The sequence below is a fragment of the Alternaria burnsii genome (assembly GCF_013036055.1).
Source record: "Alternaria burnsii strain CBS107.38 chromosome Unknown 740, whole genome shotgun sequence".
NCBI classification, from domain to species: Eukaryota; Fungi; Ascomycota; class Dothideomycetes; order Pleosporales; family Pleosporaceae; genus Alternaria; species Alternaria burnsii.
In genome coordinates, this window is record NW_024066112.1 from 886,964 (window position 1) to 907,958 (window position 20,995).

The 20,995-nt window shown below is 52.7% G+C and overlaps 9 protein-coding genes across 9 annotated transcripts; 4 read left to right on the plus strand and 5 right to left on the minus strand.

The window, feature by feature from the left end:
* Positions 1–13: 13 nt before the first annotated feature.
* Positions 14–999, minus strand: GT037_005149 (splicing factor u2af-associated protein 2; the record flags this gene model as incomplete). Its single annotated transcript, XM_038930196.1, has 2 exons — positions 14–431; positions 482–999. 2 exons carry the CDS (start codon positions 997–999, stop codon positions 14–16), a joined length of 936 nt encoding a protein of 311 aa, XP_038787146.1.
* An 830-nt stretch (positions 1,000–1,829) lies between these two features.
* On the plus strand, positions 1,830–2,825 carry GT037_005150 (duf-domain-containing protein; the record flags this gene model as incomplete). Its single annotated transcript, XM_038930197.1, has 2 exons — positions 1,830–2,306; positions 2,355–2,825. The coding sequence occupies 2 exons, from the start codon at positions 1,830–1,832 to the stop codon at positions 2,823–2,825; spliced, it is 948 nt and encodes a 315-aa protein (XP_038787147.1).
* Positions 2,826–3,084: 259 nt separating this feature from the next.
* Positions 3,085–3,984, minus strand: GT037_005151 (hit-like protein; the record flags this gene model as incomplete). The annotated part of the gene is made up of 4 exons (XM_038930198.1): positions 3,085–3,299; positions 3,407–3,484; positions 3,544–3,618; positions 3,729–3,984. 4 exons carry the CDS (start codon positions 3,982–3,984, stop codon positions 3,085–3,087), a joined length of 624 nt encoding a protein of 207 aa, XP_038787148.1.
* A 1,145-nt stretch (positions 3,985–5,129) lies between these two features.
* On the minus strand, positions 5,130–6,837 carry GT037_005152 (g2 mitotic-specific cyclin cyb1; the record flags this gene model as incomplete). Its single annotated transcript, XM_038930199.1, has 4 exons — positions 5,130–5,245; positions 5,296–5,434; positions 5,483–6,730; positions 6,826–6,837. 4 exons carry the CDS (start codon positions 6,835–6,837, stop codon positions 5,130–5,132), a joined length of 1,515 nt encoding a protein of 504 aa, XP_038787149.1.
* A 172-nt stretch (positions 6,838–7,009) lies between these two features.
* GT037_005153 (uncharacterized protein) lies at positions 7,010–7,507 on the minus strand (the record flags this gene model as incomplete). The annotated part of the gene is made up of 1 exon (XM_038930200.1): positions 7,010–7,507. A coding segment is annotated over one exon (498 nt), but the record flags the coding sequence as incomplete, so codon positions are not given.
* Positions 7,508–7,728: 221 nt separating this feature from the next.
* Positions 7,729–8,906, plus strand: GT037_005154 (mitochondrial 54s ribosomal protein rml2; the record flags this gene model as incomplete). Its single annotated transcript, XM_038930201.1, has 2 exons — positions 7,729–8,683; positions 8,737–8,906. The coding sequence occupies 2 exons, from the start codon at positions 7,729–7,731 to the stop codon at positions 8,904–8,906; spliced, it is 1,125 nt and encodes a 374-aa protein (XP_038787151.1).
* A 1,322-nt stretch (positions 8,907–10,228) lies between these two features.
* Positions 10,229–13,136, plus strand: GT037_005155 (binuclear zinc transcription factor; the record flags this gene model as incomplete). The annotated part of the gene is made up of 6 exons (XM_038930202.1): positions 10,229–10,514; positions 10,568–10,868; positions 10,921–11,440; positions 11,494–11,985; positions 12,038–12,360; positions 12,431–13,136. 6 exons carry the CDS (start codon positions 10,229–10,231, stop codon positions 13,134–13,136), a joined length of 2,628 nt encoding a protein of 875 aa, XP_038787152.1.
* A 707-nt stretch (positions 13,137–13,843) lies between these two features.
* Positions 13,844–17,110, plus strand: GT037_005156 (uncharacterized protein; the record flags this gene model as incomplete). The annotated part of the gene is made up of 3 exons (XM_038930203.1): positions 13,844–13,916; positions 13,970–16,953; positions 17,012–17,110. The coding sequence occupies 3 exons, from the start codon at positions 13,844–13,846 to the stop codon at positions 17,108–17,110; spliced, it is 3,156 nt and encodes a 1,051-aa protein (XP_038787153.1).
* Positions 17,111–18,238: 1,128 nt separating this feature from the next.
* GT037_005157 (phd-finger domain-containing protein) lies at positions 18,239–20,906 on the minus strand (the record flags this gene model as incomplete). Its single annotated transcript, XM_038930204.1, has 5 exons — positions 18,239–19,357; positions 19,404–20,255; positions 20,303–20,516; positions 20,567–20,664; positions 20,742–20,906. The coding sequence occupies 5 exons, from the start codon at positions 20,904–20,906 to the stop codon at positions 18,239–18,241; spliced, it is 2,448 nt and encodes an 815-aa protein (XP_038787154.1).
* Positions 20,907–20,995: the final 89 nt, after the last annotated feature.

Here is a 20,995-nt window from a genome sequence, read left to right on the forward strand (position 1 = left end):
AAGTAACAAATAGTTAGGCTTTGGCTTTGGCCGCCGTCGCTGGAGCCTCATCGTCACTGTCTGGTGTATCGGAACGGCCAGACTTCTTGAACTTTGGCTTGTCTTCTGCGAGCGAAAGTTGGAGACCACGGTGGTTATATCTCCTGCCCTGGAAGCCGGCAACGAAATTCTCAGCAGGCTCAAACTCGCGGAAGCGGACTGTGACGACACCCTCGGGCTCTCTGTCGTATAGAGTGCAGTTGGTGACCTCACCGTACTGCTCCGCTGCCTCGCGCATGTCTTCCTTGATCTCCAGATATGCGCCCGCGTCCTCTTCGAGCTGCTCCAAATCAAATATGTTCCTGATGATGACGACTTTAGCCCATTTGTTCTTTTTGGGCGCCAAGGTCTCGGCGACGTAGTCTTCGTTGTCGGACCACTCGTTGAGCTTCCTGTGGATTTGTCAGTGACAATACAGAAGTCTGCAGACTTGCGAACTTACTGGTTTAGCTCAGCGCGATTGCGCTCAGACGCTTTCCTATCCTTGCGTGTAAGCTTGGATGCGATCTTCTCGCCGTCTCTCTCTTTCTTGTGCTCAATCTTAGCTGCCTCGACGTGGATGTTGCCGTTGGAGTTGTCACCTGGGCGGAGAGGGAAGTCGTCCATCAGCCTGATCGCATTGGCAATTGCCTCTTTCTTGAAGTATACAACCATGGCAGTACCATTGAAGACGCCGTCGGTTTCGTACATGTAGATGCGCGGCTCGCCGTTGGCGCCCTTGTCAATGATGCCGTACCTCGAGCACTCGTCCTCGAGCTCCTTCTTCGTGGTATCAAGAGGCAGGTTGGAGATCCAAATAGCCTTGTTCTCCATAACCTTGGGCTTCTTGTTGGTCTCAGGCTCCTTCGCGTTCTTGCGCTTCTTGGTGTTTTCGGTCGCGGAGGGATCTGTAGCAGATGGAGTGTCTGAAGCAGACGGACGGCCCCCTGCCTGGTCCATGAAGTCGTCGAGCTCGCCCATTGTATACTAGAGGATCGCTACCGGAAGCTTTGCAGGCGCCAGGGTGCAGTTTTTCGGCCTGTCAAAACGCACAGAGACGGGTGTAGGCGTCGGCGTATCGTGTGATCTATGCTTGTTGACGTGAAGCTTGAGATGTCGGCGGCAGAAAAGTTGGGCGGTGAGGTGTGCTGCGGGACAAATGCAGAAGGCGCTACGGCGGCGATGATTTTCCGGTGCCGGTGCCAGCGACAACAAGGGCGGTTGCCTGGAGAGCGTTCAGGGCTCTGCGAGTGATGACAGGCGCTGTTGCTGTTGAAGACGCCATGTTTCGTTAGTCTTTCTGAAGGGCAAGCCCTCTAATGCCGCCATGCTCTTTCGGAGGGCGCGGATGAACCTACACAGCGCTGGGCGAGATGTATAGGGCCTCTGTGTCGAGAGAAGTGTCGTTACGGCCGTTGTGGCAGATTGAGCGTCGTGATGGAGGAGACGGATGACGATGGCGGAGGATCGATAGAGGCGCGGAGTGGTGCATGCAGGACGCCGGCAAATTCCCGCCTAGCGCGCTCAGGGTAGCTGCTCAAGCTTCGATGTTCAGGTCCGTCAGCCCCGCATGTGACGACTCAGGGATCAGGCAAAACGCCCATCCGAAGCATGCAGTGTAGGACACACGAGACACTCCCTACACAAGAGGAAACTTTCTTGGTCAGATCACTGCGCCCCACAGATGAGTATATATAGGCGGAGAATGTAGCCCTGCGACTCCAGTAATCCTCTCCATCCTTACTCTTACTACTGCGGCGCATAGCGAAACTGATACCATGTCTCTAGTCGACATCTTAACCAGACCCAATATGCGAGATCCTCTTCCTCCACCTTCACTGCTCGTGCAGGCTAGCAAGTCATTCGCCGACAAGCTGAGCCTGACAACACTTCCGTACCATGTTCATGAGATCTTCCTCGGCTTCTTGGGTTACCATTTCATCCTCCATGTCCTTTCCCCAACCATTTCGCAGCTTGTTTGTCCCAAGGTATACAATGGCTTCAACAAGCGCACGCGGCTCAACTGGGACATCCACTGGGTCTCCATGATCCAGGCTGTCTTCATATGCGCCGCTGCGCTGTGGGTCATTTTCAAGGATGAACAGAGACACGAGATGGACTGGAGAGGTAGACTCTGGGGTTATACACCAGCTAGCGGCATGGTTCAGGGATTCGCTGCTGGATACTTCCTGTGGGACCTTCAGATCTCTGCCCAGTACATCCACATTGCTGGAGTAAGCTCGTTAATCCACGCCATCGGCGCTTTGGCAGTCACCTGTATTGGTTTCGTAAGTTGTGCGCTTACAAATGTGTCGCATATGCTGACTACCTTCCAGAAACCCTTCGGAAACTACTACGGTCTCTCCTTCGTCCTCTACGAACTCTCTACTCCTTTCCTCAACATCCACTGGTTTTGCGACAAGCTCAACATGACAGGCTCAAAGCTCCAGCTCTACAACGGCATCGCTCTGCTTGTCATGTTCTTCTGCTGTCGCATCGTGTGGGGATCGTATCAATCTATCATGATCTACTCGGACATCTACAAGGCGCTCACAATGCCTAAATCAGAGCTTATGAGCTCTCTGCTCGAAGCCCAGAAGAGCGACGGAGCCGCAAACAGCAGTATGGGTCTCGAGGGACCTGGAGGTCTGGCCGTAGGCGAGCTGCCTATGTGGCTGGTTTGCGTATACTTGGTTGGTAACACAGCTTTGAGTATGCTCAACTTTTACTGGTTTTCGCAGATGATAAAGGCTGTTCAAAAGAGGTTCGTGCCTGCGGACGAAAAGAAGGTGAAGAAGAGCCAGTAAGCTCTTGTATTGACAAGGGATGAGATACGAGTTCAGGATATGTGAATGTTTTTGGTGGGCACTGCCTAATGTTGCTGATTGACGGAACGGACGGCTACAAAGTAATGATACCCAGCGTCCTTGATGATTGTTGTATTTATTAAAGTCGATAATACTGAATATAAACCATATACCGTAACGCAGCACCCAGTGACCTTGTGGCTTGAATGAATCGAATAGGGCTCAAATCCGCAGAGAACAACAGCTTGACCCGTCCCTCTCATAACTTCGCACTCGTACCACTCATCTTCTCTACCTCCTCTCTCAGAACCCTCCGCATTTCGCCTGCCATCTTGGCGCCCTCTTCGTCATCCAAATCATCTCTTTGACCCCGCCCAAACATTGTCCAGCTCTTGTTTTTGATCTCTGGCATTGTCTCCGGACGCGGTATGATGTGGAAATGCACATGTGGCACTACTTGCGCGGCACGTGCTCCTACGACCGTATTAGACGATGAAAAAAGGGCCGATGTGTAACGAAATCCCAACATGTGTATCTCCGGAAGGAATGTAAAAGGGAGACAGAGGTGGAAAGCGACTTACCGTTGTTCTGCACAATGTTGTAATCTGTTACACCTGTAACCTTGGCCACTGTCCTTGCTAACACTGGTAGCCAGAAGCCTAGTCACCCAATGAGTATACCGATCTTGTCACATAGTAATGCCCACTAGGCAACTTACCAATCTCTCTACTCTCCACGGGTTCCATATCTGCAACTTTGACTTTGTGCTGTCGAGTAGTGACTAGTAAATGTCCTGGTATATGTCAGCTATTGTCCGTCAACTCATGAAATCCTCAAATATCCGTGTTTCCATCACATATAGTTCCCATGCGAAGAGTGTAACGACATGAACATGAAACTTACCGCCAGTCATGGGTAAGATGTCAAGAAAAGCAACAACATCCTTGCTCCTCAGTACAACAAAACTACTCGGATTGGTCTTCTCTGGGTCGCTTTCGCCGTCTTTAGGTACACAGTCTAGGTAGGACTCGTGGCTTTTACTTCTGCTTGTCCATAGTGTAGGACTATTTGACGAAGAGGGAGCTGGAAATGGAAAAGCGGCTGCAATGTTGCAAAACGGACAAGTTTCCGGTGGATAGTGGAGATCCGTTTCTTGCATGATTGGTCGTTGGCGGTGATGTTGCTGTTATTCGATGATGATTGCTGTGATGTATGTAAACACGCAGGTGTGACACAGATGGCCCGGGTGCGTGTGCGTCCGATGAGTACTGAATCGCGAACCACGATACTCCTGCTCAATCCAATCCGGCTTCGATAATGAGATGAAAACTGCGATCAAGGTTTCCCCGGATCGATGATTGATCGACAGCCGGAGCTGTGGTCGCTGTGCATTCAGCACTTGATTTCAGCTCCGAATCCAAGTTAGCGTCGATACTGACGTGAAGAGCCGAGGTACGTTGATCGCAAGGAACGCGACATGCGGCTAAGCACGTCGCACATCGGCATCGCGATCGTGAAGCGAGAGCGTGGCGTGTTGGCGACAGGACGCGCACGCGAAAACCGGGAAAGGTGGCGTTTTTCAAAAGACACGCTGGTGACGTATCGTGTGGTTTTCGGGATCCAGACGCGCACGCGATGCGTCTCGTGTCTGGTGTGGGCCTGACGCGAGATGGCTGGGAGGATGGCTAGCTATGCCATCATCGTGTAGTCACTTCAAACCAAAGGGATTCGCTCATTGATGTTTGGTTGAAGTTCTGGATGACATTTATGGAATTTCTGCTTCATTTGACGCGAAACAGTGCGCTTTCAGACTACTCATACACTGAGAGCTATCTCACATCTGCTACCCCAATGACCATGTTCCCACGCGACACCACATACAGATCCACAAAGGAATATCCTCTCCCATATCACACCATTCATGGTATATCGATCGCTAATGCTATGAGCGAGTATCCAGAGCCGCTACAAGGAGAAATGAAGTTAAGAGTGATGTGAAAAAGCAAGCACCCTTGATTTGCGCCTCCGTGCATGGGGGATGAACGCCTGCGACTCCATGTTCCAAAACAAGACAAGAAACCATAAAAGAAGTGTGCAACCAACTTGCATCCCATGTATTAACGCCGACCGGAAGATGGTATTAGCCAAGATGTAAACATGAAGGGTTGGCTTGGATGCAATCGTAAATTTTTGCTCCCGGTCGGAACCGAACTTCGTCAACCGCTGCTATTGAAGCATGGCGGTAGTGAACAGCTTTGCGACTCCTAAGCCAAGGACCGGGAGTGCCTAAAGAACACCAACGTCTTAGCGCTGGCTCTTGGTCTTGGAAGGAACAACGGCAGCCTCCTCCTCTTCTTCTTGAAGCGGGTTACCGTAAGCCGCAACGTAGTCCTTAGCCCACTTGCGAAGAACAATTGATGCTGGTGGATGTTAGTTGGGTTCCCAGAGAACAGAGTGTGGTGCGACATACCCTTCAAGAACTTCTTGCTAGCATACTTCTTAAAGAAAGCCTCGTGCACGACGGGTCCAGAGAGGTAGTCGATCATGAGCTGCAGGACAGGCTGGATCTCCTCCTCAGAGTAGCCGGCGTAGTGTGTGAGGGTGTTATCCTGTGGATGTTAGTGAGTGATTGCAGTATAGAAGTTATGATCACTTACCCAAGGGCCACGCTCGAGGACGAGACGAGCAAGGTACATAGCAGCGGCAGCAACCTGGCTTGGGGGGTGGGCAAGGAAACGATGGTCCAGGCAGCCAATCTCGAGGAGGTACTTGCCCAATGTGCGGGTCTGGATGTCGTAGTTGTCGGCCTTTGATATCCGGCGAAGGAAGTTCATGGGGTTCGGGTAGCTCAAGTCGTAGTTGAGAGCAGCAAGGACAAAGCGCTCGGCGCTGAGAATTTCCTCTTCGGTGAAGCCATCGTCGGCGACGTGGCGGAAGTTCTGAACGTGGGGCGAGAGGACCTCCTCGTACTTGGAGGCAATGAACATGGCGGTGACACCGACCAATTGGAGACGGTCCAGCTGGACGATCTTGGCGGAGAGGAAGCGGTCGATGATGTTGACAGCGAGGAAGAGGGTCTCGGGAAGAAGGCGGAAACGGGTGTGAACTTCAAGTAACCAGTCGACGAGAATACCTCGCATCTTCCACTCCAGCTCAGTCTGGCTTTCCATGTAGTCTGGGTTGGCCATGGTAGCAATCTCCAGCTCCTTCAGGTACTCGAAGATCTCAACAACATACTCGGAGACCATCAATGGGTCATCGACATCCTCCTTGTCTAGGTCTGGGCCATCGTAGAAGACCTCTGTAATGGGTGCCTCGACCTCCTTCTTTGTGCCGTTAACTGGCTTGGTGTCCTCAGTGGCGTTCTCCTCGGGCTTGACGTTCTCAGCCTCTTCCTCCTCTTCTTCATCGACCTCCTCAATGTCTTCCTCCTTCTCTTCCTTGACGGGCTTGGTGACTTGGACGCGCTTCTTGGCTGGCTGACCGGCAATACCGTTGCCGCTAGCTTGGCGCTTCTTCAGGTCGGATGAGTTGAGGTTCTTGTCCTTCTGTTCAAGGATAGAACGCGTCGAGTTGGCCCGCGATGGCTTCTTGATGCCAGTGGGCTGTGCTGCTTTCGAGACTGCGCCCTTGGGGGCCAGTACCTTCTTTCCGTCCTTTGCGCCAGCACCGACGGCATCAGTCTTGGTCACATTGCTGACGTCGCCGAGGGCAGCACGCTTCCTTGTGGCGGCGCCGTTGGCGCCTAGGGTAGCAGTTGATTTCTTCGTCTGGAGAGCCTTCTTGGGGACGTCGGCAGCAGACTCATTCGCGCCGAGGTTCGCGGCCTTTGCACGCGTCAAGCGTGTCGTGGCGGCGTTCTCATCGTTCTCGTTAGTGACGGCGCGCTGCCTGAGAGTTCGAGCCTATTACACGCGTTAGTTTGATGGATGGTGCCAGACGTGTTACTATGGTGGATCGGAAAGATGGGACGATAGTAGTTCAAAGGGCGACAACGTACAGCGGGAGGCATTGCAAGCAATATTATATATGCTGATCAAGGCTAGAGAGGTATCCAGGTGCTCGAGTATATCTGAAGTGTGTAATGGCGTGTGTAGGACTTGTTTTGATACACTGTTTTGAGGTGTCAGCAGAGCTCGATGAAGCTTAAAAAAGCGCGTGTGCAGGCTGACAACACGGGAGCGTCAAGAGCCGCGGTGTGCATGTGTAGTCTGACAGGCAAAACCACGGTCGATGCTCGCGAATGCTGGCTGCTCTGCCACGCTCTCTGGGATGCGGCAGCGACGGTGACGTGACGGGCGAGATGGAGACGAACCCTTGGAGCGCGAGATGCGTGGTAATTGAGTGGACGGGGTAGAGGTCCAGCTACAATTGTACACAGGAAGTGGTGGATGGGGGATGGGCGAAGGAAAGGTGGGCACCAAGGTGTGTTGTGGGAAGTAGGAAGGGTATGTTGTGTGTTTTGAGCGAGGGCAGGCTAGCTTGGCTTCCACGTCCCACGCGCCAAAATCGCATTCGAGGCTGGCAGAGCGTAACAGTGCACGCCCCACAGGCGCGTAGATGGACTTACCAGAGATGACGCCAGGTCCCAACGCGTAAATCTGTCCGTGCAGTAAGATGAGTCGAGTCGCTGGCAAAAAGCAGATGTTAAAGATGGGGTTTTGGAAGGTGCAGCGCAAGGGAGAGCGGTGGTCGAGATGCCGTGTTGTGATGGGCGAGGGAAGCAGACACACGTTGTTGCTGGGACATCGCGCCTTGCCTGAGAGACCCACCCCGGGCCGGCCTAGCCAATTGCGGCGGGTTTGAGAATTATTCGTGACATGTCCAGCAGCTGCACGCCATCCAGCAGGCGTCCATTGCAACAGCGTGAAGCATCTAGTGTCCCCAGCTGCATCAGACGAGAATGCTGCAGCCGCGGATATGTCATTTCCAGCCCTCGCGACTGGGTCGGGCGCTGCTGTCTGCCCGCACCTACACACAAGTCCAGGCCATCGACGTTAAACCACCCCCATCAATACAGCCTACCGTGGCTGCCGACGCCGGTGAACTGAAACAGGAAGGAACACGAAAGGAGCGATTTATTCCTCTACGCACATACAAGCCCCGCACACCCGGTCTGCGACATCTCAAACGACCTGTCAACGACCATTTATGGAAGGGACGACCGCACCTCAAGCTCACCATCGCCCGCAAGGGACAGCATCTGGGAGGAAGGAACAACACAGGACGAGTCACAGTCAGGCATAGAGGTGGCGGCCACAAGAGAAGGATACGCATTGTCGACTACAAGCGCTATCTGCCTGGCAAGCATGTGGTGGAAAGAATAGAGTACGACCCCAACCGGAGCTCACATCTGGCCCTCATTACCCGCGTGGCAACCGGAGAGAAGTCGTACATCATCGCTGCAGATGGCATGCGGGCGGGAGATGAGGTCGAGAGCTACAGGAGCGGTATTCCTAAAGATCTGATTGCCAGTATGGGTGGCGGCATCGATCCCGGTATGCTGGCCGCGAAGACGGCGGCGAGAGGAAACTGTCTTCCCATTCACATGGTGCCCCTTGGTTCTCAAGTCTATAATGTAGGCACCAAGACACAAGGTGGGGGTGTTTTCTGCCGCAGTGCAGGTACATACGCCATCATCGTGAACAAAGAGGAAGTCGAAAAGGGCAACAGCACAGAGATCAAGCATGTTATCATCCGATTGATGAGCGGCGAAATCCGCAAAGTCAGTGGGGATGCGTGCTGTACTATTGGCGTTGCTAGCAACCCTCAATCACATTTCACATCGCTTGGCAAAGCCGGTCGTTCACGGTGGTTAGGAAAGCGACCGGAGGTCCGCGGTCTTGCAATGAACGCAGGTCAGTCCTTGGATCAGTCTAGCTTTGACGTGAAGTCCACTAACATACCGCAGCTGATCATCCTCACGGTGGTGGTCGTGGTAAATCCAAGGGTAACGTGCATCCCGTCAGTCCATGGGGCACTCCAGCAAAGGGAGGTTACAAGACCAGACACAAGAGAAACAAGCACACCTTCCTTGTCCAAGATCGACCACGCAACCAAGGAAAGCGGAGGTCAAAGTAGGGTAGCAGCCGGTGTACTATACGCTCAGGTCCGAGCTGTACTATATCTTGTAGTCGCCCATCGCGGTGAATGTCAACACAAGTCTATCTAGTGACATGGGTTGTGTGCTGTGTAGACTCCCCAGCTAGTCCAGCTTATCCACCAACCCCAATCCTTTCACCGAATATCCCATCATGCGCATTACACCACCAAACACGTATCTCCTGCTCAGACAGTTTGACATATTCTCGAACTTTGTGCTCTCATGCAAATCTAAGGTCATTGGCTTGGCAGCGTACATCGGTGGTTCTCTCGGTCGCATCTATCCCTGCCCCTGTACAGTCAGCATGTTTAGTCAGCGACCAAGCTCGGTGATCGGGGCTTTCCATGTTGCGGCTCTATGCAATCTCGCGACCACCTCTTCCCAGCCCGCATAGATCACTTGGCCTGAGCAAACCAGATCTACTGGTATAGCTTCACTGAGATGGAAGTTGAGAAGAAGGCGCCATCACGTATGAAGTTTGGCCATTCGTATCTTGAAGTTACTGCTCGTCTACAACATTTTGTGATTACTACTAGTGCAACCGCTGATAGACCGACATCCTGTTTCAAGCCGTCGACCAAATGTTTGGGTTGATGACACAAGACGCTGCGCGAGGATCGGGCGCATTCTGACCCATCTTGGGTTGGACTCATGCCCCACATTGCCGCTCTGGCGATGCTGCATGTTCAGGGCCCTGCAGACACACGGCACCCGCATTCGTAGGACGGCACGTAAGATTCGGGTTACTGAACAGCTGTCAGGATTCATAGGGCCAGTTGTCTGTGAAAGTAGTCGTGTCTAGCTGCGAAACACGAGTAGGGGGACCTTGTGGACAATCCTAGCTGGAAAGCTCGGGAGATCCGCCATTATTAGTCCAGATGCTCGACGTCTTGCATCACGCTTAAGGCAGCACGCATTGCGCGGACGGCCTTGCAGATGAGACCACACAGATGAGAGCAGCTCAGCCATGGGTCATTTTATGCCCGCTAGTGAATACACTTCTGACATGCTACTTTCGCATCTACCTTAGAGCCATATCGCGTTCCTAGTGCTGGCGCCAACCGTCGCTGCCTACTCACGCGTGTTCGAGATCCCCTTCACCGACAACGATACCCCAACAGTAAGCGACCGTTGTACCGCCGACGTAGGTTTGACCCAATCTCGCAATAAAAACGAGAGTTGTGGCTAGCTAGAAGACCCCCAATCCGTCTGAACCGTGCTTACGCGGGGGCGGTGTCCTCTGGTTCAACGTGGATCTACGATCCCTCCTCGACCCCCAAAGATCACAGTAATCGCTACCATGGCTTCTAACGGGTCAGAGTCGCCGGATGAGACCTTCTTTAACGATCTTTCCCAACCAGCGCAAGAAACGAACTCTACCAACGGTCAGGACACACAGCAGGAGGGGCCGAACAAGGTCAAAAGGATCGCTTGTGTTTTGTGTAGGAAGAGGAAGTTGCGATGCGACGGCGCCCGGCCGACGTGTTCGACATGTAAGCGACTGTCCCACGATTGCGCCTACGATGAAGTCCGCAAGAAAAGTGGGCCCAAGCGTGGCTACGTGAAGCTGCTCGAACAACGACTACGTAAGTGAGCGCGTAATTCTGCTACCTATCTCGTGCTGACTCGCTGGCTGTAGAGCAAGTCGAGACCCTCCTCAAGACCCAAGACACGGCCGACTCGAGCAAAGAAGCCCCGCGCCAGGATTCCGCTTCCGCATACGTCGCGAACACTATAAATCAAGCGCTGTCGAATTCTAGGGACGGCCTCAACGCGACAAACAATTTCCAAGCAGGAACCAATGCATCGAGGACTGCTGGCGCAAGCCCATTCCAAAATGCTGGTACAGCAGGGAACGACGCCGAGACTGAGCCCTCATGGGAGATGATCGGACTTGGGCTAGAGGAGCCTCTGCCTCCCCAAGAAATCATGGACGATCTGTACGACGGCAATCCTGCTTGTGGTTTGGTGGTTTTACTGACACTCAGCCAGATACCAAATATACTTCTCCAAGCTCCATCTCTCCATGCCCATCATACATAGACCAAGATTCATGGCTGCTTTAAACCTGGCTCCTCACATGCGACCCCCGGTCTGCCTGCGATACATCATTTGGACCCTAGCAGCTTCCATTTCAGACAAATACGATGCATTACACGAACATTTCTACCAACGTGCCAGGAAATACGCGCAAGCGGATGAAATGAAGGGCCATGGAGAGTCTACCATCACACTTGCACATTGTCAGACATGGGTTTTGGTGGCTACGTATGAGTTCAGACAGATGTACTTCCCGAGGGCCTGGTTGTCAGCTGGGAGAGGCGCAAGACTAGCTCAGATGATGCAGCTACATCGCTTGGATGGAGTGGGACTTGACGTGAAGCAATGCCTAGCTCCACCGAAGGATTGGACCGAGCGTGAGGAACGTCGAAGAACCTTCTGGTTAACCTTTTGCATTGATCGCTATGCAAGTATTGGAACCGGTTGGCCGATGACCTATGATGAGAAAGACGTAAGGATGGACAACTCGTTGTTCTGCCTCTGCAGGCGCTGACCGTGAACTAGATCATAACCAACCTACCAGCAAGTGATGAAGCGTTCGAGAAGAGTAGGCCAATGGCAACTGGGCCATTGGAGGAAATTTTCAATCCTGGAGGCGTAGCAAACCTCCAACCACTCGGCGGCATTGTCCTGACAGCTGCCATGTTCGGCCGCAACTTGCTTCACTTGCACCGACCTTTGCCAGACGATAATGACGACGATATCAACGGCGGCTTCTGGAACCGACATCGGCACATTGAGCGTATACTCCTTCAAACCTCGCTGAGCCTACCAGACCCTCTCCGTCTACCATCTGGTCTGGCTGATCCTAACGTAGTGTTCACGAATATGTGCATCCATACCTCGGCAATATGTCTTCACCAAGCAGCAATCTTCAAGGCAGACAAGTACCGGTTGCCAGCAAGCGTCAGTAATGAGAGCAAGATCCGATGTGTAACAGCAGCGGCAGAGACTGCTTCTATTATGCGCATGGTCAGTCATATGGACCTTGGTGCAGTAAGTATAGTCTTGGTTGCGATGAGTAGTTGGCAATGACTGACTTGAGCAGATGAACCCGTTCATCTCTTTCTGCGTTTATGTGGCAGCAAGAGTATTCGTGCAGTACCTTAAGACCCGACCAAAAGATGAACAAATGAAGTCTTCGCTGCAGTTTCTCTTGCAAGCCATGGAAGCCCTTCGTCGGAAGAACCCGCTTACAGAGTCGTTCTTAGTGCAATTAGATCTTGATTTGGAAGGTGCTGGTCTGCAAGGCATGCGTAATCAGCCATTAGCACAACCTACGGGCAAAGTGAGTCAACCCCCAGAGAGTCTCCAGGGATTGAGCGATTCTGTTGCGAATCAATACCAAATCCCGGGTCGAAGTTCTACCAAGTAAGTTGCTAATCCTCAACCCATAGTCTACCATCATCTCGATTCATTCTGATCCGCAAATTCGCTGTAGTCCTTTGATCAACATACAAGAATCGCAGCATTCTACCGCAGCAGCCACTACGTTCGGAGATAGCGTTCCATTTACTCCAGCATCGATACCCAATACGCAATACTCGAACAACAATCCAGGTCCGCCGTTTCATATCCACAGCATCAACAGCATCAACATGCATGCGCAGAATTCGGCCTTCATGCCATCGCAATTTAACTCGCACGGAAGCTTTGCTGCTAACCAAGAATTCACTCCCGCCGGCTTCGCATTCAATGATGGGAACGAGATGGACCTCTCTGGAGGCGATAGAGGTGTTGACCAGCCCAGTCCCGCAACAATGAGCACCCAATCACGAAACGGTTCAACATCACGATCTTCTTACTCTCCTGGTCAGCCAATCGAGCACAACATCCCATACCGGGCGTCCCCTAAGATGACAGGGCCGCCGCTGGGCTCTAACACTAGTTTCCAAGGATTTGTTGCTCCTAGCGAGAGCTTTCCTGCGAGTAACTTTGGCGCATCTGGAACCCTGGGCAACACAGGCTATGGTGATGGGTTCGTGATGGGCAACGAGTGGGAATACGCGGCTTTGAATGCCGGGACAGGTCTCACGCCGATGGCAGACGCATCGTGGGATTCGATGCTGGAAAATATCACGATGGGATGGGATTCTGTCGGTCCTGGACACGAACACGCCAACCGAGCGAACGCGGCTGGAACATGATGAGGCTTGGGGTTGAGAAGATGATTGTGTTGGAATAGCAGGATACCCACTTTCGCTTTTGATTGAATATGAAATGGGGTTTGGTGGCATAGATGGATTTGACTCTGGGCCTGCGCATTCTTTTGTTAGTACGTCAGCCCGACGATTGTAAATGTCATTTACGTCATAATAGAGGGCCACTAGAAAAGGAACCTGTACATTACTATTTACACCACTCGAAACTGGCATACCCAGGTATGGTCCTGGGCACTTTTGATCATCCCCCGGATCCGTGCGTGGGGCCAGAGACGTATATCGACGGAGCAACTTCGGATCGCAGACCACGAACGCTTTGACGAGAGTGTTCATCGAGCACGAACTCATTGTTTTTGCGCCTAGAATGCGAAGTCGATACTTGGCCATGTATCCGATCTTCAGGGTCTCCGGGGATAATGCGGTTGCAGGGATGGCGAGGTGGGAGCGGTCAACCAGCGTCACACGTCGCAGTTGCCGGGCAACGAGCGAATGGAGAAGCTACGTGCAGCAGCTCTACCACATCACCACCGCTTTTTCGCAGTGTAGTGTCGTACAATTAATCTTCTCTCGTTCACATATCGTTCTCTCCTCTAGTTTCCCCGAGTTAGCAATTTAGCTCTCCCAGCCAGCGCGCCACTACTTCCGGCAAGTACAAACAGAGCAGTAAACATCGAGGCCAGCGTGCATCCCCAATGTTCACGTCCAAGGAAAGGGAAGGCGCTTCATCGCCCGGGCCTGGTGCCTACTATTCGCCGTCGCAAATGAGTAAGAAGCATCGAAATGCATCTGCAACTGCGATACTGACCATTGGCATACAGAGAGCTATCTCCAAGATCTTCGCACAAACCGCCCCGCTCGTCCTACCGGAGCTCGTCCTGCTCCCGCACATTTCAACACATGGTCGAATAGATCCAGTAACCGCATGTCCGACTCGTCCGCTATCTCTTCGTTACAACGCACCTTCACCGATCCCGTTGTCGACGCCGATGCGCGACCCTCCTCCTCGTACGAATCCAAATCGCATAGCCGAACGACGTCGAAAGCGAGTATAGATGACGTCGTAGCCAATGTTGGAAGGCCGCTGGTGCAGCCACCGCGAGGGCGCGAGACTACGAGGTCGTCGTCGCAAACACGAACACCAAGTGTGCAGTACCGCGAGAGGGAAGAGCGTCAGGCGGAGCAGGGCGAGGCACGTGCTATCCGCATTGCCATGGAGGATCTGGAACTCGCGCAGGAAGAGGGCAAGATATTCGAGGCGGCACGAGACGAAGCTGTCGAACTGGTCTGGAAGCATTGCAATCCCCATGCGGCTGGCGTGAGTCCGACCAAACCGTATGCTTATCCGGGCCTGGCCAGGAAGAACAGCGCGCAGAGGAGTCGGAGCGTCGAACCGAAGGATCAGGATCTGCAGCGGGCCAATTCTAAACTGCGGAAGCGACATTCGATGGGAAGTGCCGCGTCAGGGAGCAGGAGTAGCAGCTTGCAAAGCAACGGTGGTGGAAGCAATACCGATACATCAGTCGCTGGGAACGCAGGTTTCAGTACGTCGCCCACCAAGAGTAGCTTTGACACAAAGGGCAACAAGGACGAGTCAACAGCACTAAAGAAAGCAATTTCAGATCTCCCAGACTTCAGAGGACGAAGAAGGAGCAGTGGCCAGCGCCGGACTACCAGCGGGAGTCTCTTCTCGAACCCGAAGGACCAGATATACGAAGAGCCCGAAGAGGAAACACCACCTGCGCCTGCACCTACGCCTGCCGCTTCCGAACCACCGAAGCCCGAAAAGCTACCACTAGGCATTCGGCGCAATCCCTTTATGCGTTTCCAATCCATCAAGGGAAACCCGATGGTGAGGTCCAACACGGATCCCATCATGGCTGCTAAACGCCTCGATCGTTACGAGATACAAAAGAACCCTCCGACTCAGTCAAGAAATGCGGCGTATACACTGAACTCTGCAGCCCCAAAGCCGTCAGAGGATGTCAAGGTAGACGCAGAAAATGAACCAGAAGTTAAGATGAAGGACGGCAAGGAGATAAGAAGCGAAGAGCTCCGTGCTGCTACAGGGTTTCGTTTGAAGGACCGCAGTCCAAAGCTGCCCACTCCTACGGCAGTCTCAGACGCCCCAGGGCGACCGATCGTTTCCTTCAAGAAAGACTGGAACGTAATCGAGATGAAAGAGGAAATATCTACTGCTCCCGATCTGACACCACGACCTCTGAACCCAAATAAGTCTGGCAAGCCTCCACTCGAGCACGCTGCAACCGAGCCCATTGTACCTACCACGAGCCTCGCGCCAGATGTACCTAAGCGAAACACTACTCCAAGACCGCCTGTGGTTCCAGAGATCAACGTTTCTGCAGAGCCCAAAGTCAGTCTTGCACCAGACGTACCAGAGCGAAGCACTACTCCTAGGCCACCGGTGGCTCCAGAAATTGACCATTCGTCAGCTTCCGTTCCTGCACCTGGGCGTTTCAATCTCAAATCAAAACCTACCATCAACATCTACGAAGACCCTCCAGCGCCAGCGAGACCCCTACCACTCACTAGTTCGCTAAGGAAGGCCAACATCCCAACTCGACCTTCTGTAGCTCCTCTGCCTACTATTAACGTGTCTGAATCGGGCCCTGCGCGTTCAAGAACGACACAAGCACCGCCACTTCCTTCTATCTCCGTGTCTGAGACCCCATCAATTTCAGCCAGAAAGAATCTGTTCAATCGTAGCTCCTATGTGCCGCCAACAAGTAGCACTCCGTCTATACCAAGCATATCGGTCAACGAGTCTCCAGTTCTAAGACGAGGTTCCACAACACCCTCAGTCTCCATGACACCGGAAATCCCATCAATCTCCGTAAGCGAATCACCTGCGCCGAGCCGTGGGTCAAGAACCAACGCTTCCCCAATTCCAAGCATCTCCGTGAGCGAAACGCCTTCATTGAGGAGAGGGTCGACTACACCATCTATTAATGTGAGTCCTGACATTCCAACCATATCTGTCAACGAGGCCCCAGCTCCTGCTCGAGGGCGCAACAACATCAACCCTCCTGCGATATCGGTCAGCCCTTCAGTGCCTTCGATCAACGTAAACGGACCCAAAGATTTCGGCCCGGCCGCGTCTACACGACCACTACCAGTGCCAAACGCCCAGAACAAGTCCCACAGCTACAACGGCACTGCGACTCCCCGCTCAGGCCACTGGACACCAACCACAGTCCGTACAGGCGCTCTCTGCACCCAATGTGCCCTCCCTATCGCAGGCCGTATCGTTTCAGCATCAGGCTCCCGCTTCCATCCCGAATGCTTCGCCTGCTACCAATGTGGAGAGCACCTCGAATGCGTAGCCTTCTACCCGGAACCTTCGAACAAACACGCCGAACGCGTCCACCGCATCCGCGCACGTATTGCCGGTGCCGATATCCCCTATCTCCCCTCCCACCCCACCGCAGATGACATGGCGCGTCTCGAGTATGATGATGGCACTGATGAATCTCCACGATTCTACTGCCACCTAGACTTCCATGAGCTCTTCTCCCCGCGTTGCAAAAGTTGCAAAACGCCAATAGAAGGCGAGGTCATCGTCGCTTGCGGCGCGGAATGGCATGCTGGTCATTTCTTCTGCGCTCAGTGCGGTGATCCGTTTGATTCCACAACCCCTTTTGTGGAGAAAGATGGATACGCTTGGTGCGTGAATTGCCATACGCATCGCTACAGTACGAAGTGTAAGGGGTGTAGAAAACCTGTTACCGATACCGTTGTCAAGGCACTTGGGGCGGAGTGGCATGTTGGATGCTTTGTCTGTGTGGTAAGTCTTCTTCCTTCTTGCAACTCAAGTATCACGCTTACTGACTTTACCTGTGTAGTGCTGCTCTGGTCCTTTTGAAGACGGTAGATATTTCCTCAGGGGTGAGAGTCAGGATCCTGTTTGTGTGCGCTGTGAGGAGAGGAGACTAAAGGCCTGATTTGGCTGATTGTCCGCTTGCCGACCTCATTTTGCTGGGTGTTATTTGCATACCGTCTGAACATTTTGGCATTTGCGTCATTTGGGATGGGGAGAAAGGCGCTGTCTGGGCGTTTTCTGGTAGCATATCAGGTAGTTGTGGAGTTGGTAATACAAGAAGAAGAAGAAGAAGAACAGCGGTAAACAACACGGTGTGCAGCTTGTTGGTCTCGTAGCGGTAAAGCAAGGTGAGAAACAGAAGATTTAGAAGGCGTCTTGACTGGTGCCGGGCTCTTCGCCCCTCTTTCTCCAGGTTTGAGATGTTACCACACAGCCAAGAGGAGATATCGTTCACTGTCGAGGTTGATATTTCTCTGAATCAGGATATCGAGGGATCAGTGGGTATACCTGCTTAGGGTGAATGATAGCCCCGAACATTTGACCTTGGTTTCCACGGTTCACGTTTTCGGTATCACGAACATAATCGCGTGGAGTCATATATCCACGTCTTGATACACAGGCTTTCCTTTTGCGGCTAATCGTCGGAGATTATGGATTAGTGAGGAACTCAGGTGATATTCGCCGTATACATTGTAACAGGGATGCATCGTTGTGTATCCTAAGAGTATTTGAATCACGACTATACCAAATACCTTCAGGATACTCTGTAGCCTACATCCACGTTGTTGTTGTTGTTGTTGTTGTTGTTGTTGTTGTTGTCAATTTTTCATTCGATGGTACATCTAATAATACAAAATCTCTGTTCAAAGCAAGCAAAGAACCACGCTTTAGAATCAATAATACGCCATGCATGCACCGTGTTTTCGTGGCCAAATACATGCTTTCCTGCCGGAGAAAGACATCGTCTGTTGGCTGCCCGTCACCATTACCCCCAACGATACAAGAGACAAACCATAACCAGGCTGAGGAAATCTCTGGCTCAATCTATATCTGCTGCCAGAACGCCGCGACGCTGCTAAAAGAAGGAGGAGGAAAGAAAGCCGAGGTGTAGTATACTAAACTGTACTTGCACACAAAATAAGCAAGCGAAGAAGGGAACAAGACAGAGAAGACTGCCAGCGCTACTGAAAGCTGTCTGCCCTTTGATCAAGAAAATTTGGAGTCTCCCCCTTGGTTGAGTAAATGGGGCTTACTGACTGCTCCCATGTCTAACCCCATTCAAACCATTCATCCTATCAAGAAACCTGTCCGGCGCGGGACTCGACTTTTTAACAGGTGGGTCAAGGATCGTGGGGCTAGAAAGGGGTTCCAAGCTCTTAACTGGCGGAAAGATGGGTGTCTCAGACATCTGATGACTCGATATTGGCCGCATACCATCGTGCTTCAATGGCGCTGGGATGGGATCGGGGAGCATCTGAGCAGGCATTTGGGACGAGGGAGACGGAGCTATACGCATTGGTGCTGGGGCCGGTGATGACATGTTTGCTGGAAGAGGTGCAGGCGAACTATGTTTGGTTGGGGAGAATGATGGACGGTTGGCCGAGCTAGGTGGGAAAGAAGAGTGTGGGCTGTTGAAGTTGAAACTAGGTGGTAGACCATTGGCTGGACGGGGAGAGGCCGCCGGAGAGTGTTTTACTGGCGAGCCGCCTGGGCCTGCTGCTGACGCTGGGCGACTGAAGCTTCGCGCGTACGGTGGTGCTGCCGGCTGTGGTGGTCCAAAGGGGTTGGAATCGAATGGATTTGGACCCCCAAATGAGCTGCCATTCTGCTGTGGTTGTGGCATATGGAAGCTTTTGGTTGGACTGCTCGGTATTCGCTCGAGGTTGTAAGGTGGAGGTGAAGACGTCGGATGACCGTTCCCAGTCCTGTGACCAGGGGATGAGAAGTGAGATCGTATCGGCGATGACATGCTACCGTTTGTGCCCTTTGTGGGCGATCCATAGGCAGCTTCCGATCTTTGTATACCAGGCGGACCCAAAGCTTGACCACGAGGAGATAGACTTGGGCCATCGACCCACGGCTGTACAGGATGCATAGACGGCTGGAAGGCTTGCGGTGCTGGTAGTCGTGGCATGGAGGTTCCGTTGCCATTTGCTTCTGCTAGGTTTTGAGAAGATGGCGATTGTGATGTCAATCGTAACTTGAGAGACTGAGGCTTCGGTTGATCCGCCTCTTCCTCTTTACGTTTGCAGGCAGTACAGACAAACACAAACTTCGAATCATCGGCCTGTTCTTCTGTAATGCCGTGACACTTCATGTGTTGCCAAACGTTGCACTTCTCACATGATATCTGAGGCGTGTTGTCGTTCTGTCAGAGTTAGCAAAAGTTGGGGTAATTGTGCAATGATACTCACGAGGTTAGAGCCATAGGTGCCGCACTTCTCGCAGTCAAAGAACCAGTCTTCTTCCTCGTTGAGCCTCTTGAGGTCACTTTCGTGCTTCTTCATCATGGCCTTCAGGTGCCGCTCCGATAGTCTTGCATTATTCGAGGCCAGCTTTTGCTCGTTCTCTTGCAGCTTGCGCAACTCCTCTTCTTTGAGGATCTTGGCCGTCTCACGCTCTTTTAGCCGTTGCTCACGAGTCATCCTGCGAGAGTCTTGTGCTTCCTCCATCTTCTTCTGCCTCTCTTGCTCTGCCTTGGCCATGGCAAGCTCCTCCCGTCTCTTGCGTTCTGCAGCCTCAGCCTCTTCCACCTCTTTCTGCTTTTCAAGGCGCGATGAGATTCGGGATGAGCGCTTTGCTGTGGCAAGTTTCTGCAAGTTTTCCAACTCTTTCAACTTGCGGGCCTGCTTTCTCGCTTGCTCCTCTGCCAGCCCCTCCATAACAGGTATGACGTCCTCCTGGAGCCTTTTGTAGAGTATCTTCTCGTTTGGGTCGCGACTCTTCCGAATACTGTTCATGTACTCCTGGTAGTCTTCCAACGTGACGCAGATACACTCCCACTTCTTACCGCCAAGACCGTCGTCTATCGTCTCAGGCTGATGTTCGTCCGCTACTTGCTCATCATCGGCGGCTTCTTCGGGCTCGGGAGTAGATGCCTTTTGTCGCTTGCTGGATCTCGATCCTTTTGATTTCCTGGACTTTGGTTTGGCTTTGGCTTTGGCAGGTTCGGGAGGCGGTGGTGGATCTGTCATTCGGTACATACGGTTGTCATCTAGAACATAGAGCGATCGTTCTTGCGAGTCCCAGCCTGTGGGCTCCATACGCTGCAGCATGTTAATCATTACCCTAAACCAATCCATGTGATACATACCCAGAGCGTCTGCTCGTTATCCGTCGCTGCCATTTTCTCTCTTATTGTATTTGGGTTGTTGAGCGTCCACACAGATAACTGCTGCAACACGCGTATCTTGGTGAAGACGTCGAAGTCGTGGAATTTGTTGGGCTCCTCTTCCTCACCAAAGGGGTTTCGGGCGGGCGCTTTGGCGACATACTGTCGGCGGGTGTATTCATCAAAGATGTCGGGTCTGTCATCACGTTAGTAGGCTGCAGGCAATGCGCAACGGTGGGTTCTTACGTCAAGCCCTTGTGTGACGATACGTGCTTCAGCAGCGCTAGGCCAATTTGTGCAAGTTTGTCGGACGGCTGTGGGTTGAGGCATTCAGACTCCAATTCCTACACGTCTGTCAGTTCCTGATGTTTGCGAGATGTATGCGCGCCAGCCTGAGATGGTGGGCGCAAATGCCATGTACCTCGATGTCAAAGTCCTTGTCGATTTTGACCGCGTCGCCGAACAGACTGATGTACTGGGCCAGGTTGGAGAACTGCCACATGTTGCGCAGTTTCTGCAATGTGCTGGGCTCTTCGACAGGCGCCTCGGCCTCCATTTCCTCGGCGGCGCGTTTTCGAGACGGCATGGCTGCGGTGCCTCGCGTGCAGCGACGCGTGTGAGCAACGGGCGAATACGGTTCCGAGACCAGAGGCGAAGGATAGAAGATGCGCGTGT